The sequence below is a fragment of the Diadema setosum genome, chromosome 19 (genome assembly GCF_964275005.1).
Source record: "Diadema setosum chromosome 19, eeDiaSeto1, whole genome shotgun sequence".
NCBI classification, from domain to species: domain Eukaryota; kingdom Metazoa; phylum Echinodermata; class Echinoidea; order Diadematoida; family Diadematidae; genus Diadema; species Diadema setosum.
In genome coordinates, this window is record NC_092703.1 from 21,731,106 (window position 1) to 21,746,648 (window position 15,543).

At 42.8% G+C, this 15,543-nt stretch overlaps 1 protein-coding gene and 1 pseudogene across 1 annotated transcript; one reads left to right on the forward strand and one right to left on the reverse strand.

Annotated features, from left to right (window-relative positions):
• Window positions 1-2,343: 2,343 nt before the first annotated feature.
• On the forward strand, window positions 2,344-7,880 carry LOC140242846 (uncharacterized). Its single transcript, XM_072322597.1, has 2 exons — window positions 2,344-3,345; window positions 3,408-7,880. The coding sequence occupies exons 1-2, from the start codon at window positions 2,344-2,346 to the stop codon at window positions 7,878-7,880; spliced, it is 5,475 nt and encodes a 1,824-aa protein (XP_072178698.1).
• A 4,571-nt stretch (window positions 7,881-12,451) lies between these two features.
• LOC140243091 (uncharacterized) lies at window positions 12,452-15,231 on the reverse strand (annotated as a pseudogene).
• Window positions 15,232-15,543: the final 312 nt, after the last annotated feature.

The following is a 15,543-nucleotide window of genomic DNA, read 5'->3' on the forward strand; positions in this document are numbered from 1 at the left end:
GAGTTTTATCGCCCTTTCTGAGCATTGCCGTTGAGGGCGCTGATGTTTTGGTGAGGAGCTAATTCACGTTGGGTCAACGTGTTGTGGTCACTGAAGGTCACTGTTATATTTTGGTTGTTTCACGCAAGCCCAATGTTGTAAGTACAAAATGAGTGAAGATTATTTGAGTTAAATAGTTTCTTTTGTTTGAGCTATGATGCATTTGCGTGAAGAAATGGTGGAAGTGGTAAACCAGAGTTTAAAATGTTATCGTTTGAGTACGAGATTGTGACGCATGTTGCCACTGAATAATGTTGTGTGGTGAAACTTCGCACGATCGTCTGCGTTTAGGTATCAAAGAAAATACAACGCAAATGAGGTTGAACCATCATCATCATGGTCATTTACAGATGCCAGTTGGTATCAACACACGGGTCTACTTGAGTGATTTATTGATCAACAGTGAACTTTAGTAAAGTGGTTAATACGTCACTAACAGTTCAACAACAATGAGTCTGGACGTGACTACAGGTATCAGTCTCCGACAGGCTGATTCTACCAGTCATCAGTCTACGACAGGCTGATTCTACGAGTCATCAGTCTACGACAGGCTGATTCTACGAGTCATCAGTCTACGACGGGCTGATTCTACCAGTCATCAGTCTTTGACAGGCTGATTCTACGAGTCATCAGTCGACGACGGGCTGATTCTACCAGTCATCAGTCTACGACAGGCTGATTCTACGAGTCATCAGTCTACGACAGGCTGATTCTACCAGTCATCGGTCTACGACAGGCTGATTCTACGAGTCATCAGTCTACGACAGGCTGATTCTACGAGTCATCAGTCTACGACGGGCTGATTCTACCAGTCATCAGTCTTTGACAGGCTGATTCTACGAGTCATCAGTCGACGACGGGCTGATTCTACCAGTCATCAGTCTACGACAGGCTGAGTCTACGAGTCATCAGTCTACGACAGGCTGCTTCTACGAGTCATCAGTCTCCGACAGGCTGATTCTACGAGTCATCAGTCTACGACAGGCTGATTCTACCAGTCATCAGTCTACGACAGGCTGATTCTACCAGTCATCAGTCTTTGACAGGCTGATTCTACCAGTCATCAGTCGACGACGGGCTGATTCTACCAGTCATCAGTCTACGACAGGCTGATTCTACGAGTCATCAGTCTACGACAGGCTGATTCTACCAGTCATCAGTCTACGACAGGCTGATTCTACGAGTCATCAGTCTACGACAGGCTGATTCTACCAGTCATCAGTCTTTGACAGGCTGATTCTACGAGTCATCAGTCGACGACAGGCTGATTCTACGAGTCATCAGTCTATGACAGGCTGATTCTACGAGTCATCAGTATACGACAGGCTGATTCTACGAGTCATCAGTCTACGACAGGCTGATTCTACGAGTCATCAGTCTACGACAGGCTGATTCTACGAGTCATCAGTCTACGACAGGCTGATTCTACCAGTCATCGGTCTACGACAGGCTGATTCTACGAGTCATCAGTCTACGACAGGCTGATTCTACCAGTCATCAGTCTACGACAGGCTGATTTTACCAGTCATCAGTCGATGAAGGGCTGATTCTACGAGTCATCAGTCAACGACAGGCTGATTCTACGAGTCATCAGTCTACGACAGGCTGATTCTACGAGTCATCAGTCTCCGACAGGCTGATTCTACGAGTCATCAGTCTACGACAGGCTGATTCTACCAGTCATCAGTCTACGACAGGCTGATTCTACGAGTCATCAGTCTACGACAGGCTGATTCTACCAGTCATCAGTCTTTGACAGGCTGATTCTACGAGTCATCAGTCTACGACAGGCTGATTCTACGAGTCATCAGTATACGACAGGCTGATTCTACGAGTCATCAGTCTACGACAGGCTGATTCTACGAGTCATCAGTCTACGACAGGCTGATTCTACCAGTCATCGGTCTACGACAGGCTGATTCTACGAGTCATCAGTCTACGACAGGCTGATTCTACCAGTCATCAGTCTACGACAGGCTGATTCTACCAGTCATCAGTCGATGAAGGGCTGATTCTACGAGTCATCAGTCAACGACAGGCTGATTCTACGAGTCATCAGTCTACGACAGGCTGATTCTACGAGTCATCAGTCTACGACAGGCTGATTCTACCAGTCATCGGTCTACGACAGGCTGATTCTACCAGTCATCAGTCTATGACAGGCTGATTCTACCAGTCATCAGTCGATGAAGGGCTGATTCTACGAGTCATCAGTCAACACAGGCTGATACTACGAGTCATCAGTCAACAACAGGCTGATATAATATACGGCTTATCACACCACGGTTGTGACTACAGGACAGGATGAGTCACACAGATATCGATGAAGACTTGGCAGCCAAGCTCATTGTAAAGGAGCGAGGTGCAGTACCAGTGATGAACAGTGTTGAGTCAGCAGATGGTGGGGTTCTGCATCATGACATCAATCCGGAGGATTCCGTGAGCCAATGTGGAAGGAGCTCCACTTCATCCACATCCTCGAGGCTAAAGGCCATGGCTAAGAGGGCAGCCTTGGAGGTAGAGGCAGCGGCCTTAGCTCAGCGGCAGGAATATGAGCTTGAGGAGTTGCGACTCAAGCAGCGCAAGGCTCAGCTAGCGCTGAGGATAGAGCTGCAGGTTGCAAAAGCTCAGGAGCAAGTTTACCAACAGGATGATGCTGCGCAGGAAGGTCCCCCTATTGAGCCGCCAGTTGTGCACGCTTCCACGCCTTCACGCCCTGCTGCTGCAGTGAATGCTGTCGAAAGGCCACGCGAGGATGAGACACTCCCATACCCTCCTTCGGAGAGAGATGCAGTCTTTCTTGAGTTGCTTCAACAAGGACAGCAACAGCAACAGCGGCTACTAGAATCCGTATCTCTGCCTCAAATAGATCTTGAGAGGTATGATGGAAATCCTTTGAAGTTCCACGAGTTTTGGCGTGGGTTCGAAAATTGCGTCGACCAAACAACCGTGAGCGATGCGGTCAAGCTTGACCGCTTACTTCGTTACTGCGCAGGAGATGTGAGAAGGCTTCTTCAGCCATGTTTGATCATGAAGGCGTCGGAGGGGTATCATAAAGCTAAGAGTATTCTCCAAGAGAAGTACGGTGATCCTGTGCTAATAGCCGATGCATGGTTACGGAAGGTAATCGAGGGAAAGAGGATCAGTCCTCAAGATCGACGTGGTCTTGTAGAGATGGCGGATGAGATCCTCATCTGTGTGCGGACGCTGGAGGCAATCGGTCAGCGTTCCGAATTGACCTCACAGCGTGTTCTTCTACAAGTCACGGAAAGGCTGCCGTATTACCTGAGAGCTAGGTGGTTGAAGGTAGTTAGTACCGCTCGGAAAGACCGAAGACTTCCATCAGCGACCTGGTTACCCTCTTGCAGGAGGTGGCCAAGGAAGAAAACGATCCGGTCTTTGGAAGGTTGCTAGAGAGAGATGTTTCTAAGACGCCGTCCATGAAGAAGAGGGCATCCAGCAAGGGTCATAGGGGAGTCTTTACAGCGAGCACTGATGACGGAGATGTCAAAACGAGGCCTTGTGTTAAATGCAAGGGGAATCACACCTTGTTTGGATGTGAACAGTTCAAACAGCTGGAGCCAGATGAAAGACTGAAGTTGGCCAAAGACGAGAAGCTTTGTTTTAACTGCTTGAAGAAGGGCCATGGTGCCAACGGATGCAAGGTCAACCGTGTTTGTACGGTTAAAGGATGTGGCAAGAAACACACAAAATTCTTGCATCTTCCAAGACAGCCTTCTCAGCCTGGTAGAAATGCATTGCCATCAAATGCTCAGGAGACGCGTCGTGATGAACCCCGGTCATCATCTACAGCAGGTGAAGCTAGTAATCACTCATCAGCTCGAGTAGGAGAGATGGCTAGCAACGTCATAGGGGCCGGCAGCAAGATTGCACTTCCTATAGTGGCAGTAAGAGTGAGAGCCAAGGGAAAGGACACTTACTTTGACACTTACGCCCTCTTAGACAGTGGCTCGACTTCAACGTTTTGTACTACAGAGCTGACTAGGAAGGTCGAGGCTGAGGGGGGAACTCAGAAGCTGTCGATGTCAACATTGGATAAGTCCAGTAGTGTGATAACGTGCAAGACAGTCAGCCTTGAAGTGGAAAGTCTGTCAACTGGGAACAGGCTGAATCTTCCTCATGTGTATGCGAAGGAACAAATCAATGTGAGCCGTTCACACATCGTTGATGTGAGCGACACTGAGCGATTCCCACATTTGGCAGATGTAGATGTCCCTAAGGCCAGCCCTCGAGACGTGATGCTTCTCATCGGTCAAGATGTCCCAGAGGCATTGGTACCCCTAGATGTCAGACGTGGTAAGGCTGAGGACATCTATGCCGTGAAGACTGTGCTAGGTTGGACCGTGAATGGACCAGTTGGGAACCACCACAGTGACCAAGATGTATCGTCAAGCTTTATTTCCAGGGATGCGAATTTGGAGCTTCAAGTGGAAAGGTTTTGGTCACTTGAGTCGACAGAGTCTCTAGCAGACCAGTCTAAGTGTATGTCTGTAAATGACAGGAGGGCTCTGGATGTCTGGGATGAGAGTATCCAAAAGGAAGATGGTCACTACCAGTTGTCTATACCCTTTAAGGAGAGACCCCCAAAGCTGGCTGACAACATGAGTGTGGCTGAAAGGAGGCTGCAGAGTCTTGGTAGGAGATTAAGAAGAGATGAGGATCTACACAGACGATATACCAAGGCCATGACAGATTTGGTCGAGGAAGGATATGCTGAGAAAGTAGCGGAAGAAAATGCAGGTTCATGCGACCCTGTTTGGTATCTTCCTCATCATCCCGTTGAGAACCCCAACAAGCCAGGGAAGACAAGGATTGTGTTTGACTGTGCGTCTACCTTCCTGGGAAGATCATTGAATGATGCTGTTTTACAAGGTCCTGATTTGACAAACTCACTTCTGGGTGTTCTCTTGAGGTTTCGTCAGGAGCCCATTGCAGTAATGGGGGACATCAAAGCCATGTTCAATCAAGTGCGAGTCCCACCTGATGAAAGAGATTTGCTGAGATTTCTCTGGTGGCCGGAAGGAGATGTGGAGAAGCAACCCGAGGTATACAGGATGTGTGTACACCTCTTTGGAGGGACCTGGTGTCCCAGTGTGTGCAGCTTTGCTCTGAGGCGTACCAGTGAAGACCAGGATGCGGAGTTCTCCCCAGAAGCAGTAAACGTGGTGAAGCGCAACTTCTATGTGGATGACTGCCTGGTGTCTGTGAAGGAAGAGGATAAAGCAGTTCAGCTCGTAGATGAGCTGAAGAGAATGCTGAAAGGGGGAGGCTTCAACCTAACTAAATGGCTGAGCAACAGCCCAAAGGTGATGGAGTCTGTGCCTGTTCATGACAGGGCAAAGGAGGTGGAAGGACTTGACTTGACTTATGACGCATTACCAATTGAGAGGGCCCTGGGTGTGAAATGGAACATTGAACTTGACACCATGACATATGGAATCACACCGAAGCACAAGCCATGTACCCGTCGTGGAGTGCTGAGTGAGGTTTGCTCGGTATATGATCCGTATGGATTTGCGAGTCCATATGTGTTGAATGCAAAGGTTATTTTGCAAGAGCTCACAGCAATGAAACTGGACTGGGACGACCCATTACCAGAGAAGGAACGTGACAGCTGGCTGAACTGGAAGAGAGATCTACCACTTATGGAGGATTTCAACATCAGCAGGTGCCTAAAACCTCATGACTTTGGTGAGGTGATGGAGTATCAGTTGCATCATTTTTCTGATGCTTCGGAGAGGGCATATGGTGTAGCCTCTTATCTTCGAGTGACGAACCAGGAAGGCAAAGTTTATTGCAGTCTAGTCATGGCCAGGACTCGTCTGACGCCGCTGAAGAGAGTTACAATACCGAGACTTGAGTTGATGGCGGCGACGCTTGCTGTAAGAGTGGATAGTATGCTGAGACGTGAGCTTGACTTCAACTTGAAGGAATCCGTCTTCTGGAGTGACAGCACTATAGTGCTCCAGTATATCAAGAATGTGGAGAAGCGATTCCACACATTTGTTGGGAACAGGATCGCAGTAATCCATGAAGGATCCGAACCAAAACAATGGCGCTATGTCGACACTCGGCAGAACCCAGCTGATGATGTCTCGAGAGGGATGACGGCTGAGCAGCTGATGAACAGTGACAGATGGGTAAATGGACCTATCTTCTTGTGGTCTGAGGAGGAGTTATGGCCAGGAAGCCATGCCTGGGACGATGTCAGTCTTGACGGTGACCCCGAAGTCAAGAGTAAGGACAAGGCTGGGGTTTACATGTCGGCTGAAGTTGAAGGAGCAGCTTCAATGAGCAAACTGCTTGAACATTATTCATCGTGGCACAGGCTGAAGAAAGCAGTTTGCTGGCTAAGGAGGTACCTGAAATGGCTGAGATGTAGATTTACGCATGGTACTGAAAGCATTTCAGGTGAATCTACTAGTGGAAATCTGACGGTGGAGGAAATGAAGGAAGCAGAGGAGAAAATTCTGCAGTATGTGCAATCAGTCAACTTCCCTGATGAGATATCTTCCCTACAGGCTGACCAGAATGACGATGCACGACAAGGACAGAGCTGTAAATATGTCAAGAAAACAAGCTCTATCTACAAGCTAGACCCGAGAATGATCAATGGCCTATTGAGGGTAGGAGGAAGGCTAGGCAGATCGGTGCTGCCAGAGGACGCGAAGCATCCGATTATACTCTGCAATGATAGCCATGTTGCCAAGCTTATCTTGAGAGAAATACACGAGACATCAGGACATAGTGGGAAGAACCACATATTGTCTCGCCTGAACCAGAAGTACTGGATTCCTGCTGCTGGCTCTGTGATCAGAGGGCTACTTGCTAGATGTGTTGTATGCAGAAGGCAGCGAGGGAAGGTTCTTGTGCAAAAAATGGCGGATTTGCCAGCAGACCGTCTTACTCCAGACGAGCCCCCTTTCTCGAGAGTTGGGATTGATTACTTTGGACCGTTCGAGTTGAAGAGGGGTCGAAGTGTCGTGAAGAGGTATGGAGTTCTGTTCACATGTCTTTCTGTGAGAGCGGTTCACCTTGAGATGGCAGATTCCCTTGACACAGACTCTTGCATTAATGCTATCAGACGCTTCATAGCACGCAGGGGAAATGTGAGAGAGATTAGGTCTGATAATGGCACTAATTTGGTCGGAGCGGAGAGAGAACTGAGAGCTGCGATACACAGTTGGAACCAGGCTCAGATACATGAGACGTTGCTGCAGAAGAACATTAAATGGACGTTCAATCCACCCGCAGCTAGTCACCAAGGTGGGGTGTGGGAACGACAAATCCGTACTGTGAGGAAGCTGCTGTGTTCCTTGGTCAGACAGCAAACTTTGAACGATGATTCGTTACACAGGCTCTTTTGTGAAGTAGAGAGCATCATCAACAGCCGGCCAATAACTGGGGTGTCCACTGACGTGAATGATGTAGAAGCCTTGACACCAAATCATCTGCTTCTGCTAAATGCAAGTTCAACGCCGCCTCCAGTGGCTACTAGTGAGGCAGACAACTACGCCAGGAGGAGATGGCGTCAAGTGCAGTTTCTCGCCGATACCTTTTGGACGAGGTGGAGGAGAGAATATTTACCACGATTGCAGGAACGGCAGAAGTGGGCTACTTCTCAACGCAATGTTCATGTTGGTGATCTGGTCTTAGTAGTCGACGAGCACTCCCCGCGCAATGTTTGGCCTTTGGGAAGGGTCCTCCAGACATGGCCGGATGAGAAGGGCTTTGTTCGTCAGTGTGAAGTTAAAACACGAACCAGCATACTGCGGAGACCAGTTACTAAGCTATGTTTGATTCTCGAAGCAGATTCTTAGAGACAATTGGTGTTTCTAAGATGAGGGGTGCAAGCCTAGCGCTGCCCCGTGCGGAGTTATTTGTTTGTGCAGTCAGAACTAGAACGCTGAATTGATATTGATAGTTTTGTGTATTTAGTGACAACAGAATAGTTGTCAGTCAGCGAGTTCAGAGAACATTATTCTGAAACGGCGAGTTTCATTTGAAATGATATATGCAAGGTGTTTTGAAATACATTGTATGTTGTTGTTTATTAGAGGTGCGAGCCTAGCGCCGCCTCCCGTCTCCCATGTGTGATCGCTCATTATTATCAACAGCATGAACAGACATGTTTGAATTACTTATGTTGCGATTTCAACATCAAGCAGGGAAGTATCCTTGCAATATAGACGCGAATCGCCAACGGAACGTGCTATTGTTGATGGATTCAGTTAGTGAATACATAGCGCATCACCAGATATGGAAGGACCCACCCATGCAACTCCGGCGATTTGGAGATATTTAGCAGTTTGAAGCTGAGGCTAATATTTTAAGCGCTAAGATTGTGACTCATGAAAGAACCAACAACACAGCAATTCATTCTGAGAGAGAACAATTCAGTTTATTTCATCATGTCAACTTATGAGCAGAGGGATATTTCTAGAAATTAGTAGAAATTCTGATAGTGAACAGAGATTCAATAGGTCGTGATGAATATCTGTGAGAGACTCAGTACTACTGTGAATTCATCTAAAGTAAAGACTGATTGCAGAACTTTTGTACCGTTGTGTATGAAATTTGCCAGAGCACCTCTTCCTTTTCTTTAGATGTTATTTCAAATCCTGGCCTGGGACGGGGTTTAATATATACACTTTTGTTCTGGAGTTTAATTGAAGGAAACAAAGTGAAAGAAAGAATTATAGGTATTGTTAGTCAATTATGGAATGTTGACGAACTTCCTTTCACCATTTGTTGCAAATGCATAATGTATGCATTGTGTGTATGTACCAGTATTTGCATATTTATCATGCGTAGATTGTATGGCAGTTACAAACTTATGGAGCCATCTATTACCGCAAGTAGTGGATTGCTACTGTAGTGGCACTGGTTAGGGTACAAATTATCTACAGAACCTATTTGGCAGAGGTTTATATGTGGTGTTGTGAGGTTCTGGAATTCTACCATTGTCATATAAAAGGGTATCAGTGTTTAGCCGAGCTATAATTTTAGATACATTTGAAGGGTAGATTGTATTTCACACTTGATGAATATACAACCATAGTAGTTGTCATGTTTATATGTAACGGTTAAAAGAGTTATTCAGTTAGTATATGTAAAATAGGTTGAGCATACAGGACTAGGCTGAATGTTGTATTATGGAAGAATGTTCAGACTGAATTTAACTTGTTTGTTTGATGATGAGTTTTGAATTTGGAGTTACGAAGAAGTAATCGTTCATTTGTTGTTAAGGTAGAATGATTATTATGATTAATTTGGTAAATGCTTCGCTTTTGGGCTCTGCATTTAAGGGGCCGGGATGTTGTGCGTGATTACAGCGGTTTCACATTGATACGTTCTGATAGTGTTGTGACGTCAGAAGCGAGAGTTTTATCGCCCTTTCTGAGCATTGCCGTTGAGGGCGCTGATGTTTTGGTGAGGAGCTAATTCACGTTGGGTCAACGTGTTGTGGTCACTGAAGGTCACTGTTATATTTTGGTTGTTTCACGCAAGCCCAATGTTGTAAGTACAAAATGAGTGAAGATTATTTGAGTTAAATAGTTTCTTTTGTTTGAGCTATGATGCATTTGCGTGAAGAAATGGTGGAAGTGGTAAACCAGAGTTTAAAATGTTATCGTTTGAGTACGAGATTGTGACGCGTGTTGCCACTGAATGTTGTGTGGTGAAACTTCGCACGATCGTCTGCGTTTAGGTATCAAAGAAAATACAACGCAAATGAGGTTGAACCATCATCATCATGGTCATTTACAGATGCCAGTTGGTATCAACACACGGGTCTACTTGAGTGATTTATTGATCAACAGTGAACTTTAGTAAAGTGGTTAATACGTCACTAACAGTCCTTTATCACTCGGTTGTGATAGTCGTGTGATGAAATGTCAAACAGTGGAGGCCTGTCCCTCCACAGGTCAATTAATGATTGTTCGGTCGACTCTGTCCACGAAAAAATTTCATCCATTGTCACAGAATATCTGCGATAAATTTTGAACATGTCCAAAAGCCCGCGATATGAGGCGATGGGCTGCGATTGCTCCAAAATCACCGGTTGTCGTACCGCGGACATCCTCACACTGTGCGATTTTTCGTCGTGCGACATCGTAAAGGGTAAATCGCAGTAAAAATCGCACAGTGTGAGTCCGCCTTTAGTTACAGTACAGCCGCAGAGCGCAGACAGTTTTACGCATGAAACTACAGAGTGCAGCTGCGCGACCTTTAACCCAGTGCCGTATATTACCCAACCTAGGCCTACCCCGAGAAATTGAACGCAGAATTGAAATTCAAGTCCGACATACAAACGGCGACAGCGCACTACTCCGTCATCGTATCATCAGGAGATTCTGGGAGGTGATTTTTTTTTTTTTTTTGCATTTTCGTGATATTTATTGAGAAATTCAGGTGCGATTGTGGAATACATATAATTCTATTATAAGAGCTTCACAATCTTTCGTGCGCGATATCTAACCTTAGATCTAGACCATTATTATAGACCTCTAACGTTAATGATGTAACGTTAACTGTTAGACCCCGGGTTTTCTATACGCACAATGCTAGACACAATTTGAATAGAGTTCTAGAGGGGTAGGAGCCTAACATTTGATGAAATACCCCGTGTCGGTTTCAATCAAAGAGAATTTCCTCCTCCCCACCACTATTAGTAGTACACTCTAAAAAATACCTAGTCAGATATGACTAGAATCTCGTCGTATTTGACTAGATTATAGGATCCCAGGGGCACTTACTCTGTTCTAGTCATTTTTACTAGAAAAAACTAGTCACAGATTTTGAGTAGAAATCTAGTCAATGTTTATGACTAGAAAATCTGGTTGGTTTGACCGGTTTCTAGTAAAAGATGATTAGAATATACTGATCAGTTATTTGACTAGATATGTAGTCAGTGTTGTGATTCATGAATCTAGTCAAATTCAACTAGTTTCTATTCAAAATGACCAGAACATCTTTTCAATCTCACCAATCACACATCAGTCACAATTCAAAATCAATTATGAATGCAATGACAAATTGTGTAACATTTAACTGACACAAATGCATATTTTATTCTGAACCAATAATCATCGGAACATGCTACTCGTAACACTGAGTATAAAGCTTGCAATGAATATTGCATTGATTCATGAACATCTATGATTTTTCATTCATTTTCTTTCATGACTCTCTCTTTGCAAATTGAAAATTCAGCATTATCAACAATGTGTGTAGAATACAAGGCATGTACACGAACGTTTTTTTTTTTTTTTTTCTCAAAATTAACATTCATTTTCACTCGGCCTTCCATGACATTCTACCTTGTCACATATCTCAAGTTTCCTAGATCATAACAAACGAGGCATCATGTAAACTACAATAATCAGGCTTTCAGTTGATAGCACATTTAACAATGGCAAGTTAATGATGATAGAGATCTAATTGATCGAAATGGGCTTACAAAAAAAAAATGTTTCGGATAAAAAGTTCACATAGACAATTTGATAATTGATATTTGATAATATTGAGTGATTGATTTGATCAGGGAGCCCCACATACACACAGCTCTCCTGCATTGCGTTCGCACGCCCAGTCAATTGGCGAGTATATACATGTATAGATAACGGAGATCAAATATTTGAAAAGAGTCAAAAAGTATGATTGTTCTCATTGGGTACGCTCAAACCCGGCCATCTTTGATCTCATACACAATGCTGAATCATTGTGCAGACTTCCATTCGGTTTGTAGATTCTGAAGTTGAACAATAAAACAATGAAATATCTTTTTTTGGCTCATATCTCAAATTGCCAATGCTGATGAAGCCTTTTTTGATGAAGCATTTTTCTGAGGAAGACGGTTTTGAGATTTGAATTATGTTTAACTAAAAATGTCGCTATGGCGACTGGCATGCCTCCGCCATATCACATTATTCTCCATTAGGTGCAGGACATATTGCCAGTGTAAGACCGTATGTTACATGACTGGTACATAATAAATTTCTGGTGATTATACACAAAGTTCCATGACAGTGCATTAATTTGTGTATATTTATGTATGAATATACATATTTTCTCCGAATGAATATGGAGAAAGTAGTATAATTTTAGCATTCAATAATGCAATTTTAGCATTTTAAGGTGACCTTTGACCCTTGATCTTTGATTTCATGTCCCAAAACATCCACAGAGAAGCAATGTCAGGCAACACATGTAATTGTATATGCATTACGTTTCATGAAGATACCGTGAACCATTTCAAAGATATGAAGAAAAATGTGAAATTTTAGCACTGTCACTCGACCTTTGACTTTTGACCTTTGAAATTACGTTGTTACTCCAACAAAGCATAGAATAAAAACGAATCAACCAAATATGATCTTGGTGTCATTTTCTTTTGCATCATATAGACTATTTAATCTAGGCAACACAAAAAGGGCTTCTACAATAAGGCCACCAAAATCGACCATCCCTCCTTATTATGGCCAGCTCATATAAACCTGGACAATCCCAAAGAAAATTTCCACATGCCACAATCCACAAAATCAACTATATCTTCAGAAATAGATATGTGTTACAAAAACAGATCAATATACGACGTTACTGTTCAATGAACATTTCAATTCAGCGCCCTAGCTGGTGTACAGTGGAGCCCTTACAGCTTTACTCTTGCTCAACAAAGTTATTAAGCAATACAACAGAGGATGTTGGTGGACCATCACCCATTCCCTGCCCATACACATACTTTTGCAAATATGTTATGTATGACTGCACTGCCAGCAGTAGTTGATGTTCAACACATAAGTAAGTTTGAAGCATACATCTACTGCTTTCAGCAGAGATGTGCAAGGGATCGCATCTCCTTCAACAGCCACGAATGCCTGCTCCGGATTCTTTCTCCCCCCGAAGACCAGGACATGAGGTTCTCGTTTCCCTTCCAAATACATAGGCAGGTTCGTCCCATCTATATGTAAAAAAGCAAATAAAGAAATTTCTCTAATAGCTTTAATAAGAGATTAACAAACAGATAAAAGACAAATATTCAAAATTTTGATCCACAACCAAGGCATAAAAGAGAAGTGCTTTTGAATAATCTAACCAATATAAAAACACAAACATCAATCAGTGTATCAAACATGAATTCTGTCGATATACCATTCACAACATTGGGAGATTAATTCATTTTCTGAATTTGGAAAAAAATATTGCCAATGAAAGCCCCCTTCATCTACATGATTTTGCCATGCCACTTTTATATCTTTTTTTTTTTTTTTTTTACATTTCCTTCTGCACACCTCTATCTTCAGCCCTTCACCAGTTTATGGTTTTAATTTACTTGATCTTGCCTTTCAATATATCAAGCAGACAGTGAGATAATTCCAGCTGCAATAAACTATGGACATACGAAGCACATTTTATTATGGTGACTGTAATTGTTATCATTATCATTAGTAGTAGCACTAGTGGTAGTACTGTTATTAGTATTCTTATCATTATCATTAATAGAAATTCCATCGATTACTTACTAAATGAATAGGAATCAGCAAGCATTTTCAGAGCAATTTGACTATATGGTGAATTAAAGGATAACTAAATGTCAATTAAAGGATAAAAGGAATGTGTTCACTTGACTGAATATAGATCTCATGTGACAAATATTTCATAGAATGTCAACTGACCCATTCACACAACACAGGGTATTGCACTATTTTCAGTGTTAGATCCCTATTTCTATCATCACCTTCTCGACATTGATGAATGCAGGCATGCTCTCTTCCATAGCTGCACGCTGTACACTTCTCTGCCCGTTTCTTCACCCCAGCTGGAAACAACAGAGGAAGAACTTGTAGAGCCAGGTTGCTCTTCTCATCATCTAAGGAGAACACAAACATTAGCAAACAAGTTCATGAAATGTGGCACGTGGAGTTTTATTACCTTTTTAATACTTTCTCTCTGTAAAAATTCAAATGACAAAGAAGATACACATTTCAAATCCAATCATCCCTTATAAAGGTTGCATTCTCTAGAGGGTTGCATTTTTTCTCATTCTATTACCAAAATTAGTTTTATTTCATTTATTCATATCAGAGTTTTTAATTTTAAATCTTTATCAAGACTCAGGAAAAGATTCATATTTTTCAAGGATTTCAAAAGATCAATAGATTATGTATCAAATTAAAAAACATTCAATGGTCTTTTAACCTGGTATTTGAAACAAAGAGAAACTTAATGCATGAGTGAACACATTCATTTTTCTCTTCTAATGGATCCAACCCCCCCCCCCAGTCAAAAAAAAAAAAAAAAAAACTACTACAGATGAATCCTCGACTGCACAGGGTCAAAAGTCAAAATTTATGTCTCCACCTTTGCCACATAAGGAATATGACAGTGTCAATTTGAAATGTATTACACAAAGTGGAAAATAAAATCTACTTAAATGACGTTGCGTCAGGCCCATTTCATATTGATCTAATGGTTCTCAACACTTAACCTGATTAAGCCCGGGCTATTTTGGTGGGGCAGCAGCTCGGGAAGGGTGTGATGTGAATAACAAGTGTGTTATGCAAATAGTGGCTGCCGGCCAGATCAAATAATGTCAACGGTGGGCGAGGTCGAAGGTCATTGACATTACGTTTGCACATAAACCATGCAGATTCCCCATCTATAGGCCAATGTTGTGATCCCAACTCTAATATGATCGTTGTCCCTCTCATATGCAAGTATGATTCATGTTTGATCCACCAAATAAATAGTTAGCACAAGAGTGTCCTTTTCACTTATATAAACGCAATGACCTTGACCTTTAAAATTGTGACCCCAATATCTGCTTAGATCATTGTCCCTCCTATATAATGCATCTTATACACGAGTCAAATGGTTAAGTTCCCGTGAGAACTGTGCTATTTTCATGGTAATGTGATACCTGAATGTGGATCTTCGACATTGAGAATCTTCTTCCACTGCACTTGTTTTTCTGCATATTCCAGAACTCTTGCTGACATTTTCGGCCATTTTTCGAAGAGGGCATCTGCAGAGTTCACTTTCGAAAAGTATCCGAAAGCCTGATCAACCTGTGATATATAAAATCAGAGGTTAACATGTAGGCCCTTCATTATAAAATTAACAAACCCCAATCATAACTTATGCATCATCAGAAATAGGATTTCATGATTAATTATTAAAAGATATTGAAAATTTCATGGTAAGAGCAAAGGGAAAACACATAGGATGTTCAAAATAAGACATTTTGGGATCAAAAGTCAAATTTATCCATTTATAAGATGTTACCACCTTATCCTACCTCATTCTCAATTACATTTTGGAAATCCTCTGAAAATTCATTTTTGAAAATGTATATCTTTAGGGATAGAATTGAAATATTTTAAGTTATGACCACTTTGATCCTGATAGGTGCACAACATTTAGGTGTCCTAAAGGATACTTTTTTGTTTAACTTAAAAACTAGAAATGTCGCTGTGCCACTGG